At 35.3% G+C, this 24,252-nt stretch overlaps 1 protein-coding gene across 1 annotated transcript; it reads left to right on the forward strand.

The window, feature by feature from the left end:
* The first annotated feature begins 758 nt into the window (after positions 1–758).
* On the forward strand, positions 759–20,724 carry LOC148956551 (GPI-anchor transamidase component PIGS-like). The gene is made up of 3 exons (XM_089091146.1): positions 759–783; positions 14,093–14,317; positions 20,471–20,724. The coding sequence occupies exons 1-3, from the start codon at positions 768–770 to the stop codon at positions 20,722–20,724; spliced, it is 495 nt and encodes a 164-aa protein (XP_088947272.1). The 5' UTR covers positions 759–767.
* The last annotated feature ends 3,528 nt before the right edge of the window (positions 20,725–24,252 follow it).

Below are 24,252 nucleotides of genomic sequence, written 5' to 3' on the forward strand. Positions count from 1 at the left end.
GAAAATCCTTTGTTCTAGCTGGTTAAAATGACCTACATTATTTATATAATCGGATTTTGAGGTACTTGGCATTTTCAAAAATGTTCTGATAAATTGTACTTAAATGCAAGATTGGTATTGGTATTTGATGCACATCTGGTCTGTCTGTTTACTGTGCCCGTCTTCTTGAACTGTCAAACAGCGTTACCACTTTACTGTCAACCAGGGTTGCAAACAGGAGATTGAATTTTCAAAAGGACATATTCCCATGTGCTGGGACACAATAACATAAAAGGGTTAAATAGTGACACATTTTAGAAATTTGCGACGTAAAAGTGCAAAAAGGGAAATATTTTGTAATTGTGTGACACAAAACGAAACATTTCTCGACTGGATACATATTTTGGTGAAAAAATCTCACTTTTCCCCAAAGTAGTGCATTTTATCAATGTTTTTTTTATACAACTTGTGCCCAAAATGTCGTAAGTAAAGAATGTTCTCCAAAGTAAGGGATTCCCATAGTTACATGAGTTTCGTGCTTTCACACTAAGTCATTTTGCATGAATGTTTTATATGGATCTTTTTCGCTTTTATTGTATTTGATGTTAAATGACCGCTTCAAAATAGGTATAAACAGCGTTTTTGGTCAATTATACATGTTGAAAAAAACTCTAGTTTTGAGATTTCAACATGGACACATTTTAGCTAAAAATGACACATTTTCTTATGCTCACTGGACAAACTCACCACAGGAAATTTGACAACTGTGCCAAGAAGCCGCAATAATTATGAACAAAATAAAAGGTGGTTTATAAGCTTAAACTTGTCTGCTAATATTCAAATCCTACCAATATTGGTCATGATCAAAGTTTGGATATAACTCCCAGTCATTGGTTTTGCTATTCCAGAATACTAGCCCAATGAATTTTTTAAACCAGGATAATCTTCAACTTCATTAAACAGAACATTCTTTTCCTCTGATTTCCTTAGGCCTAGTCCGTTTTTCAGGAACCTGGTTTGAATAGGTTTTCATGCTGGTTTGACATATTGTTTTGAGGTTCCTTATGTTCAGTCTAGCAAAACGTTAAAGTAATGCTAGATAATTTCTTACACCACATTGGCCTGCCATAATATAAGAAAAGGAAATGATCAAAAGTCGGATTTTTAAGGCCAAACAAGAATACTGAATAAATATAAAAAGTGAATATTTTGAGAGGACAACCATCCCTCTTCTTCAGTGCAAAACAAAATAGGCTAATATATTCAAGAAAAGTGCCAAAGAAAAAAGACACAACAAAAACAAACCCAGAAAGTCAATGTGAAGAAAAGAAACCAAAAAACCAATGAAAAACCCAAAACATTAAAAGATGAATAAAATTCAATAAAAGCTAAAAATTACAACAATTAAAACCAAATACCTTACAACCATAAAAGCAAGTCATTGGCCAATATCTGTAATTTGCACAAAATCTAAAAAATGATGAACTGCCATCAATGGATACTAGCAAACAACATGCTAGTATCTACCAATGATACTTTAAAGCTCAGCTCCCACTAGCGCCCAAGAACCCAAAACATTTACTTTCGCGCCCAAAGCTCCCAACATGAAAGATAAATACAAGCTCACCCAAGTATCAATTCATAAAGCCAAATATTAAGTTATTTCATCTTTGGTACAGTAAATTCTTCTTTCTTCTTTAAATAGCGATTTAAATTTTATCCTAACTTACGTTTGTAAATCACAGATGGTGCTGTCATGCATAGAAGAATTCTACTAGTCACAAACATTGGAGTCAGCAAACCAATGTGTCAGCAAAGGGTACTTGACAGAGAGAGATCATATCAAGTTACAAGAGGGAAAATTTGGCTTCTGTGGGCAAACACATTTCACAGAGACATATCAAGTTACAGGAGAGATCAACTTTGGATTCTTTCTGGGCATTCAGAAATATTTCAAATATGTCGTTCATTTTTGGGTTCTGATAAATTAAAAATGCTTGTATGACGTGCATGCAGGCATTGGCCTTGCTTAGGCTTATGATGCCCTATACAGTTTTTTTATTAAATGAAAAATAATTCATACTTGTATTTTTGGCCAAATAAGTATTCAAATAATCAATTTATTGTCAGTATAATTTTATTTTTAACTTGGGTGCCAGATTCAAAGGTAAATATAAACCTTTGCTGAAACTGGATCTAGCTTCCAGGATCAAAGCTTTGATACTTTAGCTTCTCAGCTTCCAGAGTCTAAGTGCCCAGAATCAAAAAAGAGCTTTAGACTCAAAAACTGATTGAACCATCTTTTATAAATAAAAAAAAACAATCTGGCGCCGCAATAATTCATGCTTATATTTTCGTCCAAATAAGTATTCAAATAATCAATTTATTGTCAGTATAATTTTATTTTTAACTTGGGCGCCAGATTCAAAGGTAAATATAAACCTTTGCTTGCTTGGGCCTTTGGGCATTGGCCTTGCTTGTGCTTATGATGCCCTATACAGTGTTTTTATCAAGTGAAAAATAATTCATACTTATATTTTTGGCCAAATAAGTATTCAAATAATTAATTTATTGTCAGTGTAATTTTATTTTCAACTTAGGTGCCAGATTCAAAGGTAAATATTAACCTATGCTGAAACCAGATCTAGCTTCCAGGATCAAAGCAACATTTACTTTAGCGCTCAAGAATCCATAGTGCCCACAGCTCCCAACTTGGAAGATAAATACAAGCACATCCAAGTATCAATCCATAAAACCAAATATTAAGTTATTCTACCTTTGGTACAGCAAATTCTTCTTTCTTCTTTAAATAGCGATTTTTACTGGAGGCAAAGAAGAAAAAGCGCAAGGAACTCACAAACTCACAGAATCCCATGCGATCTGGTGTTTATTTACCTTTGAATCTGGCGCCCAAGTTAAAAATAAAATTATACTGACAATAAATTGATTATTTGAATACTTATTTGGCCAAAAATATAAGTATGAATTATTTTTCACTTAACAAAAACACTGTATAGGGCATCATAAGCCCAAGCAAGGCTAACGCCCGCATGCATGTAATACAAGAATTTTTAATTTATCAGAACCCAAAAATGAATGACATATTTGAAATATTTCTGAACGCCCAGAAAGAACCCAAATTTGATCTCTCCTGTAACTTGATATGTCTCTGCAAAATGTGTTTGCCAACAGAAGCCAAATATTGTATCTAAAGATAGCAAATCACAGATGGTGCAGGAGCCAACACTGAATGACATATCTTGAATATTTGTAACACGCAAATTGCCTCTTTGTGAAATGCATTTGCCGACAGAAGTCAAATCTCCCCTCCTGAAATTGATAATGATCTCTCTTTGCCATATTAACCTTGCCAACACAATGCACTTGCTGACATAAACTGAATATATCTTTGTGAGTAGTAGAATTCTTTTGTGTATGCCCGCAACATCTGTGATTTGCTAACTTTAGATATGATACTTTTTTAAATCGCTATTTAAAGAAGAAATGGACTATAAATTTGCTGTGCTAAAGGTAATGGTAGGCTAGTATATATTTTTCAAGTTGGGAGCTGTGGGTTCTGGGCGCTGGGCACTAAAGTATTAATGAATTTGGGCTCTTTGGGCACTAGTGGGTGCTGGGCTTTAAAGTATCATTGGTCTAGTATCTGTCAATGGCAGTTTGTAAGTTTTGTATTTTGTGCAGATTGCAGATATTGGCAAATATAATGCTTTGTTGTTGTTTTTCATCTCTTGATGCATTGTGTAACAATGGGCTCTTGTCTAGACTTGAAGATATCCAGTTCTGCCCTAGTGGTGTTTTGCAATATTAGGCTGGATATAAAATTTATTTTAGATGACCTAAAATGTGAATAGCAATAGAATGAAACATGATAATGGATTAATAAAAACATGTTGTAAGCTATATGTAAAATAAAAATGTCATTATTGTAATGTTTTCTGTTAGTTTGATATACATCCTAGGACTATATACAGGATCATCAGAGGGAGAGGATGTTCATTGTCAGAAAGTCAACCATGATATTTGAGTCAGCATAAAAGAAGAAATACTCTGATGCTGCTTATATTTTATTAATGTTTCTCCTTCAGAGGAGTCCTTGCACTCCAATGTTATCACATTTATTCAGAAAGGTAAAAAAAAAGAAAATACAAACTAGATTAAGAAACTTTTTAAACTAATGGTACTTATGTCTTATAGCCACCACACTCAAGAAGTGAAGTTAGGTTAAAATTAATGAAATATATCTAAATATGATGAAAATAAAATACTTTAGTAACAAACTTATGGAAACTGCAACAGAGAATTATGGAAATCAGGCTGCCCAGAATGCATTATATTAAATGGTTTCTAACCTAACCAAAATACCCACTCTATGTACAAAATATTTAATCAAAATATATCTACATTGTATTTTATCTCTCTCACCCTAAGCTGATTTTCACCAAGCACATACTGAGATACAAAAGGAAACTGGTTCTACTCTGACCAAGAACTCAAGTGTGGTGGCTATAAGACATAAGCACCAAATTAATCTATATTTGCTTTTTATTTGCCATAGTTTGATTATTGGTTATCTTTGGGAACAGGGGCTTAATTTGCTATGGGGCAGGGAGACAAAAGCCCCATCCATAACCCAGTTGTTTGGGGGGGGAAAAATCAGATATCAAAAATCAATATGCTGAGATTTGTTTTCTTGTTGGCTCAAAATTTTATTGTTTTGGGGTTCTTTGTTCAGACTAGCTTTATTTGATGTTATGAACCAACTATATCTATGAGAGATAAGGACAAAAATTAGGAAAACACTCAAAATCAGCAAGGTTTTTCATGTAGCCTAGGACTATATCTGGCCCCCTTAGGAGGGGGCTGGATTTTAATAGAAATAAGAGTGATTATTTTGTTAGAGAAGGTACCAGTATCTTTTTTCCCAATCTAATTCATGTCCTACACCATTTAAAGTCAGTTTAAAGTCCTGAATTGGATCCTAAAGTGACACCTTTTTGCCAGAGTTCCATTAAAAATGAAGTTTTTTTATTTTTCCCTTGTTCATTCATATATATTTAACTGTAGTAGCATACAATGCATGTATACAGTATACAGTACATGTAGTAGCATTCATTACATCTTCTATACAACAATCCTGTTGGATTGTTAGTTCACCTACAACCTTTGGATATGGAAAACAGCACCTAACGGTAAGGATACTACCAGCTTCTAGGTTAAGAGAGTTATACACACTTTTGCTTATTTTAAGATACAACATGGTACAAATCTTTCATGTTTTGAGAGTTTGGGAAATTTGATATTTTTGGTCTATGATTATGAAACACAATATTTCGTAAAGACTAATGCTCTGCTGGTTGTTTTGACACGGTTGATTTTTTTTTTTTTTTTTTTTTTTTTTTTTTTTTTTTTTTTTTTGCCTCATAGGGAAGTTGGATATAAAAAGTATGTGTTATTTCTTTTGGGGATAAATAAATGATTAAAGTATTTTAGGGTATGAATAAAATAATACATCTGTCTAAATTGTTTTATTTTTCAGGTTTGTGATGCTGATTAGGGATTGTGTTATTTATTTATTTATTTTTTTTTAGTTTATTTGCTGCTCAGACAAGATTTTTACTTCTTGGGGTCTTATTTTTCTTTCTTTTTTTTCTATCTCATCTGACTTCTAAAATTTAAATGTTATTTGGAAATGTTATTGTTTGTTTTTTATAATAAATTTCTCTATCTGTCATTGAAATCACTTAGGTAGTGAGGTTTACACAAGTTAGGAATTCAGCACACTTGGTTTAACAAAGAATACATTGTACATTACAAGATGATAAACAACAAAGGAACACATTATTATATGGGACAATCAGGGGGGGGGTGCCTTGTCATGGTGAGGACTATTTATATTGAAGAAAAGCATGAAATCAGGAATGTAATGCTGCTATTTTTGTTTAATGAAAATGTATCTCTCTGTGGAGCTGCCCAACAAGATACCACCATAAGGAATTAGGTGTCCATGTGTGGGTTTTAAGTTGACAGGACTCCCATGTATCCTGGAAAATCTAGGAAATTACAGACCAATTTTTCAGTCATGGAAAACACCTGGAAAATTAGGAAAAAACCTAAAGTGTCCGGGAAGCATTTCAGTTTTCCTGAAAATAATCTTCCTTTCTTGTGGATGAATGCAAATGGGTTAAACATTTACCATATGAATGTTTGTTTCTTTTAACATCTCTTACCTACTAATACTGCTAACAACTCATTGCAGCACCAAGCCGCCTGAGGCCAACACAGCTACGCACCCTCATTCTCCACCCCAAATCGATTTAAAGCCTCTCTTTTTACACCCGCCCACAAAGTTCCCATTTCCTTTAATGGGAACTTTAATCTTTCTTTATGACGTCCTCCCACCCCAGACGGGGACGACCTGCTTTCCGTTTAGCCCTAGATGGCTGGCCGAAGAGAACAATCTTCAGCAATCTGTCATCCCTCATCTGCACAACATGCCCTAACCACCTCAACCTTTCTTTCATTATAGACCTAGAAAGCGGTATTGAACCACATCTTTCGTATAGCCTATTGTTTGAAATACGGTCACTCAGCCAGGTACCCAGAACAATCCATAAGCGATTTCTCTGGAAAACATCTAGCAAATCTTCATCCGTTTTTCGGAGCGCCCATGCTTCAGAGCCATATTTGACCACTGTCATTACTGTAGCTTCCAATATTCTAATCTTGGTTTGCAGACTTATCTTCCTACTCTTCCAAACTTTTTTTAACTGTGAAAAAACACCCTGAGCCTTGGCTATTCTACTTTTAACATCTTCACTGCTCCCACCATCTTTACTAATAATACTGCCAAGGTAAGAGAAGCTGCCCACCTGATCAAGCTTTTCATTACCCAACGTCACCTTTTCATCTTCACTTATTCCTAGCCTTAGTGACTTAGTCTTCCCAACATTAATTTTCAAACCAATACTAGCACGCTGAACTCGCAAAACCTCTAAAACTTCATTCATTTTGCTCACACTTTCATCTAGGATGCTTAAATCATCAGCATAATCCAAGTCCAGGAGACTTTTTCCTCCCCATTTGATTCCGTGGTCTCCCATTGCCTTTCCTGAGCCCCTTAAAACAAAGTTCATCAAAATAATCCATATAAAGGGAGATAGAAGACAACCCTGCTTTACTCCTGATTTAATACAAAACCAACTGCTCGCCTCATTTCCTATCTTAGCCGCTGCAGTATTATTCTCATTAATAGCAAAAACCCCTTTAATGTATTTGTCTGGTATGCCATACAAGGATAAAACCTTCACTAAAGTTCCTCTATCAACAGAATCGAACGCTTGCGCATAATCTATAAAACTGAGGACCAAAGGTGTTTGAAAGCTTAGGCACCTCTCAATTATTAACCTAAGAGTGAAAATTTGGTCAACACATCCTCTACCTTTTCTAAAACCGCACTGCTCTTCTCTTAAAACTTTGTCTACGGCATCTCTCAGTCTAAAAAGTATCATATTACTAAGCAATTTGCTACCTACAGGGACCAGACTAATGCCTCGATAATTACCACACTCACTTTTATCACCTTTCTTATAAAGTGGCTTAATTAAGGTTTTCCTAAAATCATTAGGTACTTCCCCTTTTTCAATAATCATATTCGAAATCTTCAATAACTTATTTCTAACCTCAGAGCCACCATATTTAAGAAACTCATTTACTACCCTATCAGCACCTGGAGCTATATTATTCTTGAATCCTTTTAGTACTGTTGCTAATTCCTCCTCACAAAACAAATCTTTCTACACATCCAAGGTATCGCAAACTTTTTCATTTTCCTCTATATTTTTTCCTGCAACTCTATCTTGGTTAAGCAAGTTCTCAAAATGTTTGGCTCAACTCACTTTAGTTTTTTCCTTATCGCTAATTGCAACCCCATTCCTATCTTTAACTGGGACAAGTCCTGATTGACTACTCCCTCTCAATTTTTTAATGTGCCAGTACAATATTTTACTATTATGCCGTCTAGCTGCATCTTCTAAATCCTCGGCAATTTTATCCATGGCCTCCACTTCACACCTCCTTAGTTCATATTTCAGTGCTTTCTCCACTTTCTTTACATTTCTTTTGTTTTCATGTGATCTATCACTCAGATAATTCTTGTACAAATCCTTTCTCCTTTCTGTTAAACATAAAGCTTTTTGACTAATATTCTTAGCTGCAGTTCTAGCTTTCTTCCTTAATACACCTTCAGCAAATTCACAAATTATTTTTTTAAAATTATTCCAACCATCTTCTACATTATCAAATTTGAAAATCTCAAGTTTAGTATTCAACTGTTCCTGGAAAGTTTCTCTCAAATTCTTATCCTGGAGTCTACCAACATCATAACTTCCCGGGAGGTAGTTACGCTTCCGATATTTCAACTTTAAATTAACCCTAGACACTACTAGATGGTGATCTTAACTCTTAACATCAATAAAAGCACTCCTATATACCCTAGTATCTTTTATTGATCCTGCCAGTCCTCGGTTTACTATAAAATAATCAATAAGGTTTGCTGTCTTACCATCACGTGAATACCAAATTAGCTTATGAGTCATTTTATGACCAAACACTGTATTGGTTATAACTAGATTGTTATACCTACAAAATTGTAAAAGTCTGTATCCATTACTGTTTTCTTTTCCTACACCAAATTTACCTAAGCTGGAATACCATCTATCCTTATTTCTACCAACCTGGGCGTTAAAATCTCCCAGCAATAACATCATATTTCTACCTGGGACCTTGTCTATTTGCTCCTGTAACTGTAAGCAAAATTCATCTGAGTCACTAGTATCTCCATCAGTTGGTTTTACAGGGGCGTATACTACTATAACTGATACCCAGAACTTTCTAGTCATAAAATGAGCAATTAGTATTCTATCATTAATACCTTCCCAGCCTAAACAAGACTTAGCAGCTTCCTTATTCATCATGAGCCCTACTCCCTGTCTATGTAACCCATCCTTCCTGCCTGAGTTAAAAATTTCTATATCACCTAATTTCATGCTTCCTACCCCTGGGATATGAGTTTCTGAAATTCCTGATAAATCCAGTTTAAATCGTCTGAATTCGTCAGTCATAATGTCGATACGATAGTCATTTTTTAATGTCGTAACATTCCAAGTTCCAATTTTCATGTTCTTTAAATCATTGAAATTTTTTTCGCCTCAGGAAAAGCCATGATCCCGGATACCAGTGCAGGATGGGGATCAAATATCTTCTCAAGTCTACACCGAAGTGCTTAAGCCGGCTTAGAACCGGACAGCAAGAAGTCCCTGGGACCTCCATGAATGAAGGGCTTGTGCAATCCTGGGCTCATCTTGGTCACAACATGGTTTTCAGCACTTGGCAATGCTCTTCTATCAACAAGAGTCGGAATCCTACACAGACAATCTCAAGCCTATTACCTCCGACTCATTATATATTCATGCCTACAAATATTATGCTACTACGGGGAGGCAACCCGTAATAGATAAATTAGCTAGGAAGAGGTTTTTCAGCCCAAAGACGCCCATCAAAACATACCAAGCCCAGAAGAATTATCCATTAATCAGAATCCCATGTGAAAGCTGTGTCGTTTACTAGGCTATAATATTCTCGAGGGGCCCCATTTCTCAAGTGAGAATAAAGTTGACGGCAAGGTCCCAAGTCTTGTACCCCGAAAAGGTCGACGCAGCCCTTTGCAGAGGCCGTTGTCCATAGATCTGGATCTTACGCCCTGCCACAGTTGTCCACCTATAGAGGATCCTCCCGCGATGGTGTTCTGCATCACCATGCAATTTAACCCATTGCTGGGAGAAGGTTTGCAACTCATGGAACTTTTGGATAAACCAGTGGGCCCTTTTGAGTGTACATTTGAGGGGCCTTCTTCCTCCTCCGCCGGTATTTATGACCCCGGGCAAGGGTGCCCCAGATTCTATTATAGACCCCCAGGGACAAGGTCCCCCCTTGGTCCATGCCTCCTATGGAGGTACCCTACATATCTGTAGAGCGTTCCCCTATCGCCACCTGGGGACATGCTGAATGGCCTGGGGGAGGCCAGATAAACGGATCACTTTTGTTTTGCAAATGCAATAACTCAGTGACATATTTAACCTACTACTTATAAATATACATAACTCCCTGACTAGGCCTATATAAGTTAAATACAGAAATATATAACTCAGTGACATATTTAACCTACTACTTATAAATATGTGTAACTCACAGACTAGGCCTATATAAGTTATATACAGAAATATATAACTGAGTGACATATTTAGCCTACTACTTATAAATATGTGTAACTCACTGACTAGGAATATAAGTTATATACAGAAATATATATATATATATATATATATATATATATATATATATATATATATATATATATATATATATATATATATATATATATATATATATATATATATATACTGTATATTATAAATACATTATATATTAAAATACAAAACATGAAAATAAATACAAAAAAAGTAAAATAAGACTACTTACTTAGTTATGAAAATAACCCGACAATAATAAGATGCTATATTTTTAATCGTGTTGGGCATATCGCGAGAGTGCTGTTATGTGTCTAATCGCACACCAAGGATCGCCATTAGTAACACGCAAAATTATGGTAACCATTTGTTCGGCAGAAAAATTTTAGCGCCAGTGGTGCACTTGGCTATAGCCAGGGAAGATGGCGTCAGTCAGTACCTTACAACACGTACCAACCAAATTTGTACAATCTTCCCCCCAATAGACAAATTAATTACCGATTTGAAAACCCAAATGCTCGCCAAAGCCAATATAATGCAAGAATGGTATATAGAAATCTCGGAAATTTGCCGACGGGAAGTGAAAATTTTTCAAGTCAACGGCATTTGCGGTCAGCGCCAGCAGCCGGCACTGACGCAAGAAATCCAAACTACCGTAATAATACATGCCGAAGGCAGACAAATGTAAATCAATCAGATACGCCAACGGAATCTCACATGTCTGAATCTCTATAGCAGACACCGATGTACGAAATAAATCCACGGGGAAACGCGTCAGGCCCCTCAGAAGAATAAATTGAACCCAGAGGGTGCCTAGAATATTTTATAGGTCCAACCCAATAGTAGTATCGTCTTGTAATGATAGTAACAATAAGTTACCTATATTTAACGATTTTTGTGTGGCAAATGTTTACTTTAAGGCTTTAATTGACTCTAGTGCAACGATTAGTATCATAAACTCATGCGTATTTAATATGTTGCCTCCGCATATTAGGCGACAGATGAATCTTAATAATCCCAATTTAACTAGCGTGACAGGGCATAAATTGGACGCAAAAGGTTCAATTCGCCTAGACGTAAAGAGGGATAATAAAATTTTCCTACAAATTTTATAACTTTCCGTATGAAGCCATTATCGGCGCAAATTTTTTTAAGGTCTAATAGGGTACTATTAGACGTAGCAAACGAAAGGCTTGTCTACTCGGCTAAGGTGGGAAAAGGAATTTCTATCTTAAGAAATTGTAACAGAGGTATGAAGAGAACGTAACAGTAAATAAAATTTCTGGCGGTATAATGTCGCAATCTTTTGAACCTCATGTCTCGAAAGGACGACATGGCATAATCAGAAATTTGTTCAACTATTTGAGAGACATTGCAGTAATGAAGTAAATTTAAAAAATAAATGTATTGAATCTGCAAACATAAAAATAAAAATACATCTCTTAACATCTTTATTTGATTTTCTAGCATGTTGCTGACTGTTTTCATGGATCATTTGTGTACCCCAAAATAAGTGATTGAAAAACTATAGCTATATTGAAAATAATATTCTACTTTGCTTGTTAGCTGAGTTATGAATATTGTAAGATAGTTCTTACATTTTTTTTATTTGAAATATAAGCCCAAAGTAATCTCAAATGATAATTATTTAGACTATTTATTTATTCAAGCTTTGTCTACTTCTGAATAAGCATTGGTAATGTTTCTGTTGTTTTTCAAAGTACCTGTTTCTGTTCTGTCTATACAAAAAACAGGAATAGATTATCTGTTTCAAACAGTTTTTGGTAACAAACTGTAAGTAATGAGAAATGCAGCTCAAAAGGAACTGAAACTAAAAAACTGAATTTTGATATCAATAGATATATCAAAAGAATTAGCTTATTATGCTGATTCCAAATATATAAGGTTCATTAAGATTAGTATTACCCATTGAAAGTTATAAGGCTGAGAAAATTTGCCTCTGTAAAATGGAGAATTTCATGTTGTGATCAAACAGTTTGCGGTAACAAACTGAAAGTAAGGAGCAACCCGGCTCAATGGTAACCGAAACTCTAAAAAACGGAATTTTGATACCAATAAATGCATCAAAACAATCAGATTTTAATTCTGATTTCAAATATATATATAAGTTTCATCAAGTTTAATCTTACCTATCAAAAGTTACGTGCCTGAGAAAATTTGGCTGATTTTTGAAAAAAGGGGGAAAGACCCCCTAAAAGTTATAGAACCTTAATGAAAATCACACCATCATATTCAGCGTATCAGAGAACCCTACTGTAGAGGTTTCAAGCTCCTAGAGGTTTCTAACTCTTTACGCTAAAGTTTGACTCTGTCTCACAACTTTATTTTTTAAGACAATAAAAAACTTTAGCGTAAAGAGCAAGGCACTGAGGAGGGGACAGCCCCTTTCATATACGGAATAATTTCTGTTTGTTTTAAGTTTTAATGTCACTCCTTACTTTCAGTTTGAAAAACTTGTTTTTTTTATTTAATAAAAATCTTAAAACGAGTCTGTTAATATTAACAAGATTGCTTCTCTTTGAACTTGTCTACAAAATAATCATAAATTGTCCTTTTCAGATCCAAAACGACAGTCAATCATTGAACCAAGCTCTTTGTGCAGAAGTGATGCCAAATTAAATGAAATAAAAATGAAGTAATAATCTAAATATGCTTTACTTTTATACTTTTAAAAGTGTCCTTAAATGGTTTACTTTTACCATACCAAAACTCTTATATTGTTTTATATTTTCAGAAAAATTCTACTTTTCTGTAATCCTACAAACATAGGGAAATATCACCAGTTGATTTATTTGAACTAGTTTTATTGATCTGTTTTTGATAGGCTGTGAAGTAATTATTTTTGTTTGTTTTAAGTTTCAACTTTGCTCTTTACTTTCCTCGGAAAAACATTGTTTTTTTTTAAATTAATCCCATACTAGAAATCACTACAGCAGTTGATATTATAGCTCTAGACACAATTATGGTCATTCTTAACAGGGCTTAGCAATTTCTTCCCTTAAACAGGAGAGATATGTTTCTACAAGGGAAGAAAGTTCAGCATCAGCGTATTTCTTGGACTTAGGGTATTAGAGCATGGAACATGCTTATATTTTGTTCCTAAGGCAACCTAATCAACCAGAATCAGCTGTCAGAGGCTCTTTCCACTAAAGGGTAGAGAGGCTTTCCAAGCTTTCTAAAGATTTTCAGTCATTTTTACTCAAGAAGCCAGATATTATTATGCAGCCCAGGGTTAAACGAAGAGCACTCTCTCCCCAAAACATAAAATGGAAGCTCAGTCTCACACCATTACCGAATTGCAGAGGATCACCCACATTTATTCAGTGGCTGATATTCAACTACACAGAATCACTCAAAGAATCTGCCAAGCTAAAAGGTGATCCTGAAAATCTTAATCTTGCCCTTAATACTCTGCAAATAACCCATACAGATTCACCCAACAATGCAGAGAAGACGACATTCCCATCACAAAATCATAGTATGGTAATGTGGAGTCTAAGTGGAATGCAAAGTTTGCCTAATAGCTGGGAGATGCCAAAAGAGGATCCTTGATACCAGCTTGATCAATTTATTGACTGAGATTTTTTGTGGCTGTAGAAAAGCATTTCGTGTTTGTAACTCCTTCCCCAATAAAGTATGGAGCCCCTCAGATTGCAAAATACTAGCTGTAGTCCTGTAGTGGAAGCATTTTGTTTCTTTGTTATTGGTTATAAGTGAAGTAGAATTCAAAGTGTCCCTTAAGTCAATCTATTTTATGTTATTTTTAGAAACCCAATATGCATCCCATTTGTTTATTTTCATTATGCTTGGTCTGGGTCTTCCATTGTGGTGGAAAACAACAGAAGTTTACCGACAAGAACTTCCTTATAAAGATGTGGAATCTTTAAGAGAGAGCTTCCAGATTGTTCAAGAAGTTCGATTGATCCTGAAAGTCAAAAGTTTCAATGGTGGTGAATTGGCTAAAGTTATTGTAAAGGAATGTTCACTGCCAGGTAAGAAAACCAACATTTTGGTAAAGACCTTCTCTCTACCAAATTGTCAACAATACTACAATACTTAAATGAAGTTTTTAACAAATATGTTAACCAATTTTTAGACATTCTTAGCTTGGTAATTTACTATGCTGTTCATTCTATGCTGTTCATTCTATGGAAGTTCATTCTACTGATTTCTAGTTTTTTTTTTTTTTTTTTATCGCGAAGAATGATCTGCTGTTTGGTAATGGTAAGAGTCGAAAGTTTCAAATATTTCTTTTATGCATTATACAATGAAGGAGAAGAATTGCTGTAAAATTTGTGAAATTTCATGTACTTTTCAAGGTACTTTTCATGAGTACTTTTCATGTACTCCAGTATAGTCCTTGAAATGATGTTGTTGAAACTGCAGATTGTAATATGTATTGTCGGTTTTGATAGATTGTTTTCAATTTATGTCTCATAAATTAAGACCAGAAAATTTAGGAGGGGACCTAAATTCTTGTCATGAAGACATCTACTAGAAAGCGTATTTGAATCACAACCAGATGTAGTGGAATGTCAGAGCTCGTGTCCTAATTATTTCTTTTGGGAATCAGGACCTAATTTGTTTTTTGTGGAGGAAGGAAAGGGGCTCCTAAATTCTTTTTATTTGGACATCTACCAGAAGGGGGTTTCAGATCTCAACCATACCTAGTGGGTATTAAAAGTAAATAGCCTAGTTGTAACTGTTAGGTTTCTGGGCATAATCAAGCCCTTTGAGGTTAGGGAAGGGGTACCCTAGTTCTTATCATCAGGGCATCAATTATTAAGATTGTCTGTTCTCTACCAAAACTATTCGAAAGTAAGGATTAATGCCTTTGCTGTGGCTTTCTGGTGTCCAGACTGATCCTATATTTATGGGGAAGGAAAAGGGTTGGCTCCCTCTAAATTCTTGTCTGCAGGAGATTTAGCAGAAGGGCTTGTCAGACCTCTAGTAAAATTGGTGAGAAGCAAATGTAAGTGTCTTATTTGTGCCTTTTTTCTTGGGGAAGGAGTGCCCATCATCATTTCTTTAGGAGGAGGCAGTTCCTAAATTCTTGTCAGCACGATTTCTATCAGAACGTTTTATCGAGTCCTAATAAACTGGTTGGAAATATTAGAGAATTTTCTAGTGGTCCTTATCAATCTAGATGGTCAGTATCTATTATGGACAAAAAGATAATCAGCCGACCAAAAGGCGAGAAAACTCTTTTCTTTTTTTCTGCACAACATAATAAAACTGGTTTTTTATTTAGTTGATTCGTAATACGTTCTGCCCTAAAAAACACCGAATGAAAACCAGGGCTAAGAGTAATTACTCTAGCTGTTTGTTTTGTAGGTTATTCTCTTACCTCCATTGGGAAAGAGGGATTTGTTAATTCTTATCATCTCGACGTTTACCTAAACTGCTGTTAGATCCAAACCAAACTTGGTGGGAGTAAGATTTAGTGTCTTTTTCGTATCTTTTGGGAACGTGTATTTGGTCTGAACAATATAGATGAGGGGGGGGATTCCTAAATTCATGGCAAAACGAACATCTACAAGAACAAGTTGTTAAATCTTATATTCTTGGGGAGGGGCTTGAAGTATTTGAACCTATTCATCCACCTAAACGAATTTTAAAATATAAGTAAAAGCTGCTGGAAGTTAAGAGCTATTTTTCAACATTTTGCCTTTTAAGATTTGAACCCAATTCGACCTTTCCAAGGAGAGGGGGTCCCTAAATTCTTTTTCTTCAAAATATTTACCAAAATGTGCCGTCGTATATCAGTAAAACTTGGTTGTAAGTGAGGGTAATTGTCTTAATTGTGACTTTAGGAAATCGTTTTCTGATCCAACACCTGTGTGGAAAGAGGTCTTCAAATCTTTGTCGTAATGCTATCTACTAAAACAGGCTGTCGGATGTTGACCAAATCTTATGAGAAATAAGAGCCGATGTTCTCCTTGTGACGTCTTGGGGTCAGGGTGGCTTACAAGGAAACTATTGATATTTCTTGTTTTTCAACCTTGTCCAGTTTTGCCTGGACCTGAAAGCTACATAAAAAAAATAAACAAGGATGGTAAATAAGATTAGAGGATATGACGTGTAAAAACTAATAACTATTAAAAAATAAACTTGGAGACAATAAAATAAACTCGGAATTGAAGTGTTGGACTTGTATTATCGAATACCATATGTTACCAAGAACGTAATGTATCCCTGATAAACATCTTTGATACAGTTGCCTATTGTGCGAGGAGATGCATGTTTGTTGAGACTAATTAAAAAAAAACTTTCCGAAAGAGAAGTTATCCAAAGAAAAGTAATGGCCATTTTAAACCTAAGATCAGAAGATACAAGTACCTGTTAAAATTCAAACTCAAAACGACCAGAAATTACTATACAAGAATAAATGAAACCCAAAACGAACAGAAATTAAATAAATAATCAATGCAAACAATCGTGCAATGGGTGCTATTATAAATAAATGAACAAATATTAAAACGACTGAAACTTAAATCCAATATACAAATAAAAGTCGAGGCGAACAAAAATCCTTCCAAACGAGAGTTTGAGTATCGTCTCCTTTTTTCACTGTAAAAGTTCAAAACCTACTGAGTCATTGGCGCTTTACTGAAAACGAATTGTATTACAAATATTTTCTTTTGTACTTAATATTGAAAATAAACATTGAAATTATATTAAAATTTTGAACTGATGAGCTTTCCGCAATTAATATCATTATAGGCTACATCAAATATTCAGTTTAATTTATTAGTTCTTTCTAATATTGTTCAAGACAAATATAGTTTCACTGCAAACAAAAGTTTTGGATACTGCCCCCTTCCTTAACTGTAAAATCCTAAAGCCTGCTGTGTCATTGTAACTTCACTGAAAATGAACTATATTTAAAATATATTCTTCTCCAGTCCTTACAGCATTGAAAATGAAAATAAAATTACTGTGAAATAAAATCTTGAACTGATGGATCTTTCAACAAATAATATATTAGATATCAAATATTCAATTTGATTTTGTTTATACTTTCCAAGACTGTTGAAGACACATATAGTTTTCAGTAAAGCGCCAATGACGCAGTAGGTTTTAGACTTTTACAGCCAGAGAAGGGGGCGATACCCAAACTCTTGTTTGTAGTGATGTTTTTTTCATTTTGAGCTGGGTTTGCATATTCAATTTAAGTTTCACTAATTTTAAGATTTATTTATTCATTTATATTATTACCTGTTGAATGTTTGTTTGCTATGATTGTTTATTCAATTTCTGTTCGTTTTGGGTTTCATTTATTCTTAAATATAATTTCTGTTCGTTTTGAGTTTGGATTTTAACAGGTATTTGTATCTGCGGATCTTAAGTTTAAAATGGCCTTTACTTTTCTTTGAAAAACTTCTATATCGGAAAGTTTTTTTTTAATTAATTTTGTTCGTTTTTGATTGCAAAAAGTTTCAAGTTTTTAAAAATCCTTTATTTCAAAATCAAATTTTTTTTTCAAAATAAAATTTTTCATCAAAGTAACAAAATCCTAGTAAAAACATGGGTTTGTCAACCTCGGAGTTTTTATTATCTGATGTTTGAACTATTTTTAGCAAGATGGTGTCTCAAAATTTTTATCGGATGGGTTTGGGGAAAAAAGGGTGTGATGGGGGGGGGGGCTTATTGGTCTTTGATTTCTTTTGACTCTTTAAAAGTGAACTAGAACATCCCATTTTCAATCCAATGAGCTCTTTCTAAAGTTTATACGAGTATCCCTTCTATAAGAACCATATAGCCCCCATTGCTTAACTTACAACGCCTGTCCCCGGGCCCTGGGAGGTTGTGTCGACACTGGAGTTTTAATACCTGATGTTTGAACTATTTTTAACAAAATGGTCGCCTCAAATTTTTTATCGGATGGGTTTCCGGAAGAAAAAGGCGTGGAGGGGGGGGGTTAGTTGCCCTCCGATCTCTTTTCACTCCGAGGAAGTGAACTAAAACATTTAATTTACAATCAAATGATCCCTCTGTGAAATTTATACTAGCATCCCTTTCATAAGAACCATATACGGCCCCAGGACATAACTTACAACGCCTGTCCCTGGGCCCTGGGTGGTTGTGTTGACACCAGAGTTTTTATTATCTGAGCTTTGAACTATTTAAAAAAAAGGCTATCTCAAAATTTGTATCGGATGGGAAAAAAGGTGTGGGGGAGGGGGCTAGTTGTCCTTCGATCTCTTTTGACTCTTAAAAGCTGAAAGAGGACTTTCAATTTCCAATCAAATGAGCCCTCTCTGAAGTTTATATTTGCAGCCCTGCCATAAGAACCATATATGCCACCAGGGCATAACTTGGAACGCCTGCCCCCCCCCCCGGAGGGGCAGGCGTTCAGTTATGTTTTCTTAAAAACCTAACTAGAACTTCCAATTTGCAATCAAATGATCCCACTCTGAAGTTTATACGAGCATCCATTCCATAACAGCTATATATGCCCCCTAGTCATAACTTACAACGCTTACCCCGGGCCCTGAAGGATTTTGTCGACCCCGGACTTTTCGTTATATGATCTTCGAACCATATTGAAAAAAATAGCTCTCTCAAAGTTCTTATCGGATGGGCTTGAGAAAAATAGGGCGTGGCGGGGGGAGGGCTAGTTGGCATCCGATCTCTTTTGACTCTTAAAAAGGGTACGAGAATTCTCCATTTCCAATCAAATGAGCCCTCTCTGAAGTTTATATAAGCATCCCTTCCGTAAGAACAATATATGCCCCCAGAGCATCACTTACAACGGCCGCCCCTGGGCCCTGGGGGGTTGCGTCGACACGGGAGTTTTTCTTATCTAACCTTTGAAATATTTTTAACGAAATGGGTATTTCAAAATTTTTATCGGTTGGGTTTGGGGATAAAAATTGTGTGTGGGGAGGAGCTAGTTGCCCTCGGATATTTTTGACTCTTAAAAAGTGAACTAGAACTTTCAATTTCCAATCAAATGAGCCCTCTCTGAAGCTTATACGAGCACCCCTTTCATAAGAACCATATACGTCCCCAGGACAACGCTTACCCCCGGGACCTGAGGGGTTGTGTTGACACTGGAGTTTTTGTTATCTAATTTCTTAACTATTTTTGATAAAATGGCTATCTCAAAATTTGTAGCGGATGGGTTTGGGGAAAAGGGCGTCGGGGGGGAGGGTTTAGTTACCCTCCGATCAATTGACTTTGAAAAAGTGAATTAGAACTTTCAATTTCCAATCAAATGAGTCCTCACTGAAGTTTATACGAGCATCGCTTTCACAAGAACCATACATGCCCTCAGGCCATAACTTAGAACGCCTGCCCCCAGGTTGTATCGGGGGGGGGGGGCATCGACACCGGAGTTTTTCTTGTCTGACCTTTGAACTATTTTTAACAAAATGGTTATCTCAAAATTTTAATCAGATGGGTTTGAAAAAAATTGTGGGGGGGGGGGCTAGTTGGTTTTGGATCTATTTTGACTCTTAAAAAGTGAACTTGAACTTTCAATTTCAAGCCAAATGAGCCCTCTCTAAAGTTTATACGAGCATTCTTTTCATAAGAACCATATATGCACCCAGGGCATAACTTACAAAGCCTTGCCCCGGGCCCTGGGGGGTTGTGTCGACACCTGATTTCTTGTTATGGTTTGACTCTTTTGATCTTTTGAGGTTTTGTTATCTTTTGGATCCCTTGTAACTCTTAAAAAGTGAGCTATAACTTTAATTTTCCAAATAGTTTCGCCCTCTGACGTTTCCCTGGGAATCCTTTTCAAAAAAACCATTTGTACCCCCAGGGCCTAGTTTAAAAGTCCAGCCCCCGGGCCCTCGGGGGTTGTGTCGACCTCGGAGTTTTCGTTAAATGATCTTTGATCTATTTTAAAAAAAAAAAATGGCTCTCTCAAAGTTCTTATCATATGGGTTTGAGGAATAAAGGGCATAGAGGAGGGACTAGTTGCCCTCCAATCTCTTTTGAATCTCTTTCAATCTTTTGAAAGTGAACTAGAACTTTATAGCGTTGTCTCTGACTATTGTAAACACTCTCACTTTAAATAGATAAATTTTCATCTGAATGGTCAAAAGATAATTCCCTTTTCTTGCAACAGTTTGTCTTTTTCGAATAGAAATTTTATATTGTTTTTCTAGCTAATAATTTGTGTTATCATATAGGCAAGTTCTCTGTAGTTGTTACTCCTTCAAATTATTCCGTTGAAGATGAGACTCTATCTTATTTGGCACTAAACTTGGAAGATTTGGATGCAAGCTTGCCAGAACTGGAACATTACCACCTTCAAATAATCGAGGTAGACAATTCAGAAAAGCCTGTTGTGTTAGGAAGGAGAAGAAACTTGTTTTTTGAAAAGGAGGCTTGTGCGTATTTATTCAAATTTTTTCGAACAGTCAGGTCAAGTGTTAAACGTTAACTCAGTCTGCTGATCAGTGTTGTTAGTTAGGGAATGCAGGGGCACTTACCCTCCCCCTATATTTTGTAAAATACCTTCTTTTTTTCAATGAAATTGTCTGCTTTTAGTGCTATCAATGAAAATAAATTGGAAAAATGACAAATTTGTCTGCTCTAGATTAAAAAAATTCTCCCTCCCCCCTTTGATTTCGTTGAATTGACACCACTGCTGCCGATAGGTATAATAATGATGAGGGTATGAATTGTGGTGGATTGCTATCAAAATCAAATTAATTCGAAAACAGCTTTCGAAGTTTTGACAAAAAATCGCAAACTAAATGGTGCTGTCTTTCACCATCCATGTTTGGTTAAAGTCCTTAGTTCAAAATTGCAAGAATGAAATTTTAAACTGGTTAGGTTTTTCACAGTAATGGCACTAATTTGCTCTTCTTCCTGATGTTAACTACTGAGTTAGCTGTAGGGGTTAAAGATGTCGCTTTTAGGGACTAGCAAGGAGAAATCGCCCAAAACTCATTTTAATCTTTAAAGACTCGAGCAGGTTTATATCATCAAATTTTTGTCCAATGATGATTTTGACAGCTCTTTTCTTGATTCCTACAACAACATCCCTCAAAGCTATTGTTTGGAGAAACTTTGGAGAAATATATATACCTTTGATGTCCCAAGCTGCATGAAATAGTCAAAACAAATTATTTCCAAGGGCAGTGTTTAATTCCTTGCTTTTCCTAAAACTACGTGTTTTTTACAAAGAGAAGCCACTTTGAGTGGGGGGGGGGACGGTAAAACCCTTTATTCTGACGCCTAGTTAAGCGTATGGGCTAAGTCGCCTATGATTCGTCAACATTACATTGAAAGCAACGGCTTATTTAGCACCATCTTTTTCCATGTAATATCTGGTTAAGATTGTCAGCCTTGATTTGTCATTCAGCATATTCAGTTATTTCCATCGATCGCTCACACCCCATTTCAAGCAGTTTGAGATTCTGAAGCTAACATATAGTGTTATTGCCATTGCGAAATTGGTTGTAAAGTCTGAGAAGTGATGAGGTATCTCTTGATTAGCGGTAGTATCAATGGGATCGCGTATAGGCAATTTTTCCTCTAATGTTATTTTTGGGATTCTATAACGCACCGTATTAATGAAAAGGATTCTAGAGGGGGTTGTATAATTGTGGTAGCGTGTCTAGATTTTTCCTTGCAAATAAATAGGTTAAAATTCTAGTCGAGGGGCTTCTTGCTATCTTGGAAGGTAATTGGATTAGGTAAGTCAAACCTTCAGAAATGAATCCAGGGCTTAAAATACACCCAAGGAAGGTATTTTAAAGTGGCTATCTTTACCCTTTTCTTATTGCTAGGGCCTAGAAGATTGCATTGATGACAAGTGTCCATTGATAACCTATCTAAATTTGGGAAAAAGAAAAGTTGTACCTTACTTTTGGGTTTTCAGTCTCATTTTCATTCACTCTAGTATTTTAAAATGTAACATATATCACTTCAGCAAGATTTTAAGCCATATCAAAGTATTTTCCCCAAAATTTAACTAACAGATTTATAAATCTTTAACACATTATAAGTTGGGATTAAGCAAAGGCATGAAGCTCAAGACACTTTCCTTGTGCCTGATTGAGCTGTAGATCTGTTTCCCAAGGTTTCAATTTTATAATGCAAAGATTGTTAAAGATCACCAAAGTCCAGTGCCTTTTGGAGAAGGAGGGGTCGGAGATGTATACTTCTGAATACCTTCATGGAGAATCACTGAGATTCTTAATCGATTCATGAAAATATCATCCACATGCCTCAACTACCTTTCAAGATAGACCAAAGGCCCTCATGTAGAATTTAAATAAAATTACTAAAACGTTAATCTTTAAACTACTTACAGGTACTTGAAGGCTTACAAATTTAAACAAATGAAAATATAGAAAAACGGGCTCAATATTTTAAGCAAAAACAGTGGACAAAAATAATAATAAAGATAAACTTTGATAATAAAAAAAACCAGAAATTTTGGTTTCAGTTTTCTTAGTCCGCGAGTTTTCTTTTCGTCTTTCACTTTTTATCGTGTTTGTGTTGCTATCTTTATTTTGTTTTTTTTTTTATGTTTCACTTGGGCTAGTTTGTTCTATTTTTTTTGTTTACATTTTTTTCCCCGTTGATTAAGACTTCTGGGTGGGAAGCCGAAATGTGTAGATTTTTTCAGTTCTTTTTTTTTGTGTCTTTATTTAAAATATTATACCTGTTTTTCAATATTTAATTTTTTTGATTTGTATAGCGCACTACAATTACGACAATTACAATTACTAGCGACAGATTGTGCGTAGATCTTGGGATGGAATCTAATAAATTTCTTCAAGAAATTAAAGTCCTAAATAATATTAAATCCCAGCTTAAATAACGGTTTTTCTTGCTGTAAGTCCTTTAAACTTTGCATTGCTGGAATAGAATTAATAATAGCATAGACTCGTAGAAATAAAATTATAATAATATTAATTTTATTCTTGTCTATTTTAGCTCCAAAACAAGTAAAATACATTTTTGTTATTCCAGCTTCAAATGTGTCAGGAATGACCGTTTTGAGCAGTTTCACTTTCTCGTTTTAAACAGTTCGGGGTAACAAACTGTAAGTAAGGAGCGATTCTGCTCAATAGTAACCGAAACTCTAACATACAGAATTTGATATTAGTAGGTATATGAAAAGAATCCGCTTATTATGCTATTCCAAATATATAAGATTTCTTAAGTTTAGTTTTACCCATTGAAGGCTACGAGCCTGAGAAAATTTGCCTGATTTTCTAAAAAAAAAAGGGGAAAACATCCTTAAAAGACAATGAATCTTAATGAAAATCACACCATTCGATTCAGCGTATCAGAGAACCCTATTGTTGAGGTTTCAAGCTCCAATCTTCAATAATGTGGAATTTTATATTTTTGCCAATTAAGTGACCAAAAAGATTGGAGGCTGTTCAGCATAGTTGAAATATCCAATGACTATGCCTTTGGAGATACAATGACCACGAGAAAAGAACTTTAAGTTATTAAATTTGTCTACTGTCTACGTATAGTATTTGTTATTCGGAAGTATGTATTCATTGTTGGGGCGGGGGGGATTTTGCGCTGGGGGATTATCCATTGGGAGTGAAGTTTCCAATGGTGAACTTTTCAGAGGAAACTTTGCAATTAGGGAATTTGCCAGAATTCCCATACGGAATATTTTTTATCTCTCTTATTTTCTCTTTGCCAATTCAATTTGACATGTAAAGATGTTAATGGTAATTGTCCGGTTAGATTTTCACCGGGATTGAATTGTCTAGAGGATGTTTCCGTGGAGGGGTGCCGGATTTCCCGGTATTATTTTAAAACAATCAGAAATTTAATGAAAAAACAAGGTTTTCAACTGAAAGTAAGGAGCAACATTAAACTTGAAACGAACAGAAATTATTACGTGCATGAGGGGGGTTGTCCCCTCCTCAATGCTTCGCTCTTTACGCTAAAGTTTGACCTTTTGTCCCAGTCCTTCCAGAACGACTCC

This window comes from Artemia sp. Qi Xiang Cuo, chromosome 1 (assembly GCF_049724085.1).
Source record: "Artemia sp. Qi Xiang Cuo chromosome 1, ASM4972408v1, whole genome shotgun sequence".
Taxonomy (NCBI): domain Eukaryota; kingdom Metazoa; phylum Arthropoda; class Branchiopoda; order Anostraca; family Artemiidae; genus Artemia; species Artemia sp. Qi Xiang Cuo.

Bases quoted from the DNA above. Each gene is read 5' to 3' on its own strand.
- LOC148956551 (XM_089091146.1), top strand. The intron at 14,318-20,470 runs GTAAGAAAACCA...GTTATCATATAG, and splicing joins AAAGGAATGTTCACTGCCAG to GCAAGTTCTCTGTAGTTGTT.